Source organism: Dendropsophus ebraccatus, chromosome 12, assembly GCF_027789765.1.
Source record: "Dendropsophus ebraccatus isolate aDenEbr1 chromosome 12, aDenEbr1.pat, whole genome shotgun sequence".
Lineage (NCBI taxonomy): Eukaryota > Metazoa > Chordata > Amphibia > Anura > Hylidae > Dendropsophus > Dendropsophus ebraccatus.
In genome coordinates this window covers 11,905,476-11,914,549 of record NC_091465.1, presented here as the reverse complement: position 1 = coordinate 11,914,549, position 9,074 = coordinate 11,905,476, and the positions used below count along the sequence as shown (strand labels likewise).

General features: G+C 49.1%; 1 protein-coding gene across 1 annotated transcript; it reads right to left on the bottom strand.

Moving 5' to 3' along the window:
- Positions 1-503: 503 nt before the first annotated feature.
- Positions 504-6,800, bottom strand: SRM (spermidine synthase). The gene is made up of 8 exons (XM_069948345.1): positions 6,616-6,800; positions 4,918-5,038; positions 3,951-4,043; positions 3,307-3,460; positions 2,485-2,568; positions 2,249-2,394; positions 1,271-1,393; positions 504-623 (listed from the first exon to the last, which is right to left on the bottom strand). Exons 1-8 carry the CDS (start codon positions 6,747-6,749, stop codon positions 606-608), a joined length of 873 nt encoding a protein of 290 aa, XP_069804446.1. The 5' UTR covers positions 6,750-6,800; the 3' UTR covers positions 504-605.
- Between the last annotated feature and the right edge of the window lie 2,274 nt (positions 6,801-9,074).

Genomic DNA, 9,074 nt, shown 5'->3' with positions numbered 1-9,074 from the left:
GGTGATTGCAGTTTTCTCATCTGAATTCTCCCTCCCCCATATTCCTGCACTTATAATCAACCAACCCTCATTTGTCCAATGGGAAAAGGAATGAACCATTGCTGGCTGGGGGTGGGGAGATGAGATTCCGTTACTGATCCGTCTTTCCCGTAGTAACAGGAAGAGTGAAGACTAGCAGCTTGTGGGGCGAATAAGCCTCGGTATTAAATAGATATACGTAACATACATGATAATGACGACATTGGCAATGAGGAGCTTAACAATAAAAGTGTGGCGGCTTCCCATTAACCCTTGCAGCAGCAGATATCGTGCCATAAATGAACAGGGATCGTGGCATCTCGCTTCAGGAAGGGTTAACAGAAGCGATAAGACAGAAGAGGAAGATGCATGCGGAGAATGGAACACGTTGTACCCATGGATTCTAGGCCTGGAAGGGGCAGAGACGAGTGGACAGATCACAGTTGCCGGCACTGGAATAGAGCCAGGAGAGCGTCCGCGTCCCGCGTCCAGCGTCCAGCGTCCCATTCACATGGGAAGGCGGCTTGTGTCTCTGGTTGAAAAGACCGGAAGCTTCCCAAGAGTTAGCCGTCACGCCTGCCGCTGGTTCACACATTGCCGAGTGCCTGATAGGGAAGAAGGACGGATACTTGTTACAATATAGACGGCTGAGTCCCCTGATGCCATGATGTGGAATGTGGTTGACAGCCCAGGATAGGCCCTGTAAATGCCATCTCCTATAGGGCACCCCAATATACACCTGGAGTAATGTGCTGCTACTATATACTGCATATAAAGCAACACATTGAGGCCCCCGTATAGTCACTGGGAAATTTTAAAGGGATTATTCAGGATTAGAAACACTTTATATACACACAGCGCAAACCCTGGCTTCTAGTTGTGTGTGGTATTACAATTCAGCTTCATTCACTTTAATGGAAGGGAGCTGCAGAACCCACACAGAGGGTCGGAGAGGCGCTGTTTCTGGAAGAGCCTGGACAACCCCTTTAATAATGAGCACCTCTATAAAAATATAAAAATGGAAATGTCCCCAACTCATGCCTATCAATGTGTTTGAAAACTACAAAATCCCACAGCTGATGGAAGTTGTAGTTCTGCAACAGTTGAAGAAGCAAAAATAGGAGAACATAGGGGCCAGAACCAAGCCTATTACCCCTGACATCTCCTTCATCTGTGACAAAGCTCCCACAATGCTGTGAGATCAGGTGGCAGAAGGTTGGATATTCCCACCCAATATCAGAAACCATCTTACCTTCCGTGTAAACTCCGGGAGGATGAACGCCGCCCGGTGAATGTTGGGATTGTAGTATCTGAGGTTCATCTCATCCACCTGCTCCTGAGTCAGAGGTCGCACGGGTTCCCGGAAATTGGTGTTCTGCAAGATGTGGAAATACTGAAAGTGACAATTCTGATCTGCTGCCCCTGGTTTACTTGACAAAGACCTCAGCAGAGGTCGAAACGTCGTATTTATGTGACTTGGACACCAATAAAGGTTTGGAAATTCAATCGTGGATGCTGTTGGACTCTCTTGCATGATCATACTATACCCACTTGGGGAGCGTGGGCGATCCAGCGTGCATCCAGTAAAGAGCAACTAAAGGGATCGACAGGGTCGATTGGTGCTGCAGGACTGACACAGATTGTACTGCTGCCCCTGGTTGTCACTTCACCAATGGATGTTTCTAGTGCAAGGTAAAGGCGACTAATTGTACTATTCCACGGAAAGATAATTGGCCCTATCCGGCGGATTATCGCTCCGTGTAATAAACGCAACGATCAGCCGATGACAACAATCATCGGCTAATCGTTGATATAGGTTTGGACCTATAATTGTCGGGCACCGACCGTGCATCGCTACGGGTAATAGCGGTGCGCGGTGGGCAACCGATAATTCCACAAGCACCATACATTACCTAAGCATGTTGCAGGTCTTCTGCACTTCTCTCCCCCCCGATCTCGCATGCAGAAGTTTCGGAGCGGCCTGTCATAGCTGATAAGACCGCTCAGCCAATCATTGGCCAGGAGCACCGCGCGGGACCGGGAGGAAGAAGGAGCGCAGGAGAAGTCCTGCAACATTTTTAGGTAAAGTATGGTGTTTAAACAAACTATTATCGGTCCGTGTAATTGGCCCAGTAAACGAGCACCAATCTAACAGATCAGCGCTCGTTTACATTAATGATCGTGCCCCCATCGACCTGTGGAATAGGACCCTAAGGGAGAAGTGACTTACTGGGTTTTTGCTGCACAGCATGAAGCCGATCTGGCCGCTAGGGTAGGTAGGGATGGTGCAGTAGGCGTATTCTACCACAGGGAACAGAGTCTTGCAGAACTTGTGCATCTCCTTTATGAGGTCCAGGTGCAGCCACTGACATTCCCCTGCACAGTAACAGAAAGCAGGGGGTTAATGGGGGGAGAAGCTGGGGGGGGGGGGGGGGGGGAAGCAGACCACACATGAGACCTTCTCACCTTGGCAGCAGAGGATCCCGCCCTCCCTGAGCGCCGTCTTCATCAGCTGGTAGTAAGACTCTTTAAAGAGAGACTCTGCAGGACCTGGAGACAGACAAGACAAGGTGACTAGAGACTCATGCGCCCAGCAGTCGGATCCTTGAAGGCTGTGGACACGTTTAATTGATTTTTTTATTTTTGCATCATTGATTCGTTTCTTGAATTAAGCAAATTTGTAAATAGTCTTTATTACACATTTCCTACCATTTAGCTGCTACTCAGAATAAGATGAACATTCTGCTCTCTCAGTAGCTATAATAGCTGGGAGTATAATAGTAAAATAGCAGCTCTGATGGTGGACAGGAGACAGAGAATCTCTAAAGTTCCCTACCTTAGTGGGCTCTCGGGGGGCGCTCTGCTGTTCTAAACCAGATGAAAAGTCAGACTATGGGCAATTCGGATGATGCACTCGCCAATTATGTTCAGAAAGTCATCAATAGGTGGCACTGTAGCGGTGCAAATCACTATAAATATTCATTATGTCTCTCTCAACAACACTGTCCATTTGAAAAACCAAGAGCCGGCTTTTACGGCTACAAGACACTGATGCGTGTCCTTTACTCTATAACCCGAAGTCACACCGGGCAGGACTGGGCGAGCGAGGATAGCAGCATCTGTGAAGGTTTGTTCTTCATACATGGCGAGTGCTTCGTCTGAGGCGCTCAATGTCCTGATCGCTGTGTACACTGAACTCAATAGGTTCATGTCCCCTGTAAGCTCCGCTCTTACATCACACAGTGTATCGGTCTGGTTTCCCTGACTGTAGTCACAGCGCCATCTTACCGACAGGGTCGGAGGAGTCCGTGATGATGACATCGAATGCGTCTTGGTTCTGTTTCATGAACTGGAAACCATCGCCGACGTGTAACGTGAGTTTAGGACTGGAGTAACCCACAGCCATGCCGGGCAGATACTGCTTGGAGACGTTGATGACCTCCTAGAAGAGAAAGGTTCAGATCAGTCGTATAATGGCCGATACTGGAGAGGATCCTTACCACTTGGTTTCCATAGAGCAGGGGTAGGAAACCTTAAGGTGTTATCCAGCGCTAAAAAAACATGGCCACTTTTCCCCCTACTGTTGTCTCCAGTTCAGGTGTGGTTTGTAATTAAGCTTCATTTACTTCAATGGAACTGAGTTTCAAAACCTGGAGACACCATGATTAAGCCCTATTGCGCGAAACGCGTTAGTTTTAATAATTTTATGAACTATTAAAAGTAAAATTTTAATTGAATAATAATATTTACATGTCTGGAGTGCTGGATCAAAAGTCATTATTATCCTTCTAATCACCTTGTGTGAACCCACGTCCGGCTAACATTGGGATCCGTGCACCCACCCCCACCTTTGCGATTACCATGAACTTTCCAGGAGCAAGGTGAGCTGACCCACCCTGTTTTGTTTTACAATCGGATACTACAACACTCACCTCATCGATCTCACACTGCACCACTGACTCCACAGACGGATGCTTTACCACCTCTCGCAGGACTCCTCCATCCCCCCCACCGATGATGAGAACCTGGGAAGACACAAAGACCATAGGGGGTGAGAGGAAGTAACCGCTCTGCAGACATCAGCCAGGGAATAGGAGGGGGCTTCATACTCTAGTCCCCTCCATGTCAGGTTGGACACTCAGAAGAGGTGGCACCCAGTTAACAGAGCAGCTTTTAGTTTTGCTTGGTGTCAGCTGTAGACAGAACATTGTGGAGGCGCGTAGGGAAGGTGGGAACATCTGTCATATTGTGTACCCCACCTTTATTATTCTAAACAAAGTGTACCCCTAAAGTTCAGCTAAGCCTCATCTTCACATACATTGATTTATGCCATGCTGGGACAAGGCAACTGTGTGACACCCAACGAGGTTCTGTGTACAAGGCCTATAAACCAGAAGAACTCGCTGGGCCCCATAGTATAACGTGTATGGGGGTGAAAGGGAGAGGAAGGGGTAAGGGCAGGGAGCAGCAGGAGGGGACACACAATTACGATAATTAATGGAGGGGGGTTGGCTGGGGGCAGATGACCATACAGGGGGCAGGGCTACAGCCCCTAACTTGTTCGTCCCCTGTAATGATTATCAATGGAGGGGGCCGGCAGGAAAGGTGCGTGGAGAGGCAGTAGCGCTCCTGAAGGCTTACCTGGCACAACAGCACGGGACACGCGCTGAGGATAAAGGTAAGAGACAAACCTTCCTCCTCAGTGCCCACTAAGAAGCTGTCAGCAGGTTAGATTTGACTAACCCGCAATTTCCCCTCTAAGGATAGTGTCACATATAGTCAGCTGTAGCACTGGAGGGGGAATCCTCCAGGGATATGTTTCTCTCTGCCCTGTAGATGTTAGGGTCCCTCTATAGTAATGGTGGGGTACCCCTCTATGGGACTCTCCCATTCTCTTACCTTCTTTGGGTTGGGGTGGCTGCACAGCGGCAGGTTGGCAATCATCTCCTGGTAAGAGAACTCATCTCGCTCCGTGCACTGGATTAACCCATCTAACACCAGCACGTTCCCATACGTCTTACTGCAAAACAGAATACAAGATCCTATGTTGGTATCACACGTCTCTACACCGTCCCCTCACTGTCAGAGTCTTCAGGATTCTCTGTGACTGTAGAGATTGCTCGGCTGCAGCTGAATATGTTGCCATCCAGGTTCTGGGGCCATAAGTGGCCGTATATATCATCAGCCGGGCTCTAGGAACCCGCTGTCCTCCATCCATAACACTACACAGCGCTACCATCTCAGCTCTGCTGTGCCCACAGGATGCCAAACAGGAACAAGATGGGGATGACCCCTGACCCCAGCTGTCAGATCTGCCTGTCAGACACAACAGCCTCAGCTCTGCTATGCCAAAGGTATTGTATAGGTATAGGGATTGTAGACGTGCCACTGACACTACAACTCCCAGCATGTCCAGATAGGAGTTATAGCTGATCCCCAGCAGGTGGTAACTGTATAAATGGTTACCTGTACCTTCAAATCAGAAGCTGATGACATGTAACCCTGTCTCCCTGTGCAATGGAAGATACCATGTTTGTTCTTCACGGGAGGACGCGACATATGGGTCTAAACCATGGGTCTCCAAACTGCGGCTCTCCAGCTGTTGTGAAACTACAACTCCCATCATGCCTGGACAGCTAAAACTTTGGATTTGGCTGTCCAGGCATGATGGGAAATGAAGTTTTGCTGCAGTTTGGAGACCCATGGAAACCATTTCATAATCCAGGGGATAAAGGAACCGTGTGTAAGCTATGGCTCTACTGCCCAACTACAACTCCCAGCATGCCCTGCCGGCCGTATAAGCCCAACTACAACTCCCAGCATGCCCTGCCGGCCGTATAAGCCCAACTACAACTCCCAGCATGCCCTGCCGGCCGTATAAGCCCAACTGCAACTCCCAGCATGCCCTGTCAGGTGTATGAGCCCAACTACAGCTCCCAGCATGCCCTGCCGGCCGTATAAGCCCAACTACAGCTCCCAGCATGCCCTGTCAGGTGTATGAGCCCAACTACAACTCCCAGCATGCCCTGTCAGGTGTATGAGCCCAACTACAACTCCCAGCATGCCCTGTCAGGTGTATGAGCCCAACTACAGCTCCCAGCATGCCCTGTCAGGTGTATGAGCCCAACTACAGCTCCCAGCATGCCCTGCCGGCCGTATAAGCCCAACTACAACTCCCAGCATGCCCTGCCGGCCGTATAAGCCCAACTATAACTCCCTGCATGAACTGTCAGGTGTATGAGCCCAACTACAACTCCCAGCATGCCCTGCCGGCCGTATAAGCCCAACTACAACTCCCAGCATGCCCTGTCAGGTGTATGAGCCCAACTACAGCTCCCAGCATGCCCTGTCAGGTGTATGAGCCCAACTACAACTCCCAGCATGCCCTGTCAGGTGTATGAGCCCAACTACAACTCCCAGCATGCCCTGCCGGCCGTATAGTTGGAGTTTTGCAGCACAGCCATAGCTGTATAGCACATCCCCCTATGTATAGTGTTGGTGGTAGCAGTATATATCATATTCTATGGAGAGAACACGGGACACACCGGCAGCCGGTACTCCGGGGCCCCGCACGGTGACAGGTGCAGCCCCGCTCACCTCTTGAACACCAGGATCTCCTGGAAGGCGGACTTGTGATGGTGCAGCACCTCCTCCACCTGCAGAGACATGGCCTGTCCCGGCCACAGGCTACACGTCTCCCGGAACCAGCCATTCCGGACCGGCAGCTCCATGACGACCCCCCGGGCTGTGCACGGCTCACACTAACCTGCTGCGCACAACGTGCCGGCCAGCGACCAATCAGAGCGCGGGGGGCGGGGCCGGACGGCCGACGGGTTAGGGTGACTCGCCACGTGGTGCCAGGGAGAGGTAGAACTCCGGCATCGCTGGCGCCATGTTTACTGCGGGCAATGAGGGTGGCGTGCGGGCGGCTATAGGGAGTGATGGCTGGGGTGTGTCTGGCCATATAAGTCATGGAGAGACATGTCACGTATGGACACGCCCACTGGACTGTAACACCATGCTGTATATAACACCAGTGCACACCTACACATGTAGTGATCGCCAGGCGCTGCAGAACTGCTTTCAGGGGCATGCTGGGAGTTGTAGTTCTACTACCTGAAGGGGGCTAAGGAGACCCCTAGTGTTATAAATGGCTGTTATTGGGCAGGGGCCCCTGGTACAGGTCTTCTGGGCCCTATATGATGCATATACACCCTATGGAAAGTGTTCTCTACCATCATCACTCTAATAAAGAGCGCTAACCATACCTCTCCATGTTTCTTACCACAGTTCTTAAAGGGGTTATCCAGCGCTACAAAAACATGGCCACTTTCCCCCCTACTGTTGTCTCCAGTTCAGGTGCAGTTTGCAATTAACCCTTTAAGGACGTGGCCCATTTTCGTTTTTACATTTTCGGTTTTTCCTCCTTGTGTTTAAAAGGCCATAGCACTTGCATTTTTCCACCTAGAAACCCACATGACCCCTTATTTTTTGCGTCACTAATTGTACTTTGCAATGACAGGCTGAATTTTTGCATAAAGTACACTGCGAAACCAGAAAAAAATTCAAAGTGTGGTGAAATTGAAAAAAAAAACGCATTTCTTTTATTTGGGGGAAATGTGTTTTTACGCCATTCGCCCTGGGGTAAAACTGACTTGTTATGCATGTTCCTCAAGTCGTTACGATTAAAACGATATATAACATGTATAACTTATATTGTATCTGATGGCCTGTAAAAAATTCAAACCGTTGTTAACCAATATAGGTTCCTTAAAATCGCTCCATTCCCAGGCTTATAGCGCTTTTATCCTTTGGTCTATGGGGCTGTGCGAGGTGTAATTTTTTGCGCCATGATGTGATCTTTCTATCGGTACCTTGATTGCCCATATACGTCTTTTTGATCGCTTTTTATTAAATTTTTTCTGGATTTGATGCGACCAAAAATGCGCAATTTTGCACTTTGGGATTTTTTTGCGCTGACGCCGTTTACCGTACGAGATCAGGAATGTGATTAATTAATAGTTCGGACGATTACGCACGCGGCGATACCAAACATGTTTATTTATTTATTTATTTGTTTACTTTTATTTAAAACCTGGGAAAAGGGGGGTGATTCAGACTTTTATTAGGGGAGGGGGCTTTTTACTATTAACAACACTTTATTATTTTTTCTTTACACTTATACTAGAAGCCCCCCTGGGGTTAGGGTTATTCCCCCTGGGGGACTTCTAGTATATACACTGTGATCTCTCATTGAGATCTCTGCAGCATAGATATGCTGCAGAGATCCATGAGATCGGCACTCGTTTACTTTTGGCTGCTGCAGCCGAAAACGAACGAGTGCCGAGCCGAGGACGGCGCCATCTTGGACGCGTCCCCGGCCGGCATCAGTAACGGAGATCGCTCCTCCGGGACAAGGTCCCGGAGGAGCGATCTCCCCCACTAGACCCCAGGGAAACGTTGCCTCCGGTAATCGGAGGCAGCTGTCAACTTTGACAGCTGCCTCCGATTAGCTAATTAGCGGGCACGGCGATCAGACCTTGCCCGCTAATAGCAGCGGTCCCGGGCTGATCGCGGCACTTCAAAGCGTGGTACGTCATATGTCCTTAAGAGGTTAAAGGGGTAGTACACAAAAAAAAAAATTCTTTCAAATCAACTGCTGCCATGAAGTGCCAGAGATTTGTAATTTACTTCTATTAAAAAATCTCAAGCCTTCCAGTACTTATCAGCTGCTGTATCTCCTGCAGGAAGTGGTGTATTCTTTCCTGTCTGACACAGTGCTCTCTACTGTCACCTCTGTCCATGTCAGGAACTGTCCAGAGAAGGAGCAAATCCCCATAGAAAACCTCTCCTACTCTCCAGACTGGAAATAATACCACTTCCTGCTGGGCATACAGCAGCTGATAAGTACTGGAAGGCTTGAGATTTTTTTAATAGAAGTAAATTACAAATCTCTGGCACTTCATGGCAGCAGTTGATTTGAAAGAAAAAATTTTTTGGTGCACTACCCCTTTAAGCTCTATTTACTTCAATGGAACTGAGTTTCAAAACCCCAT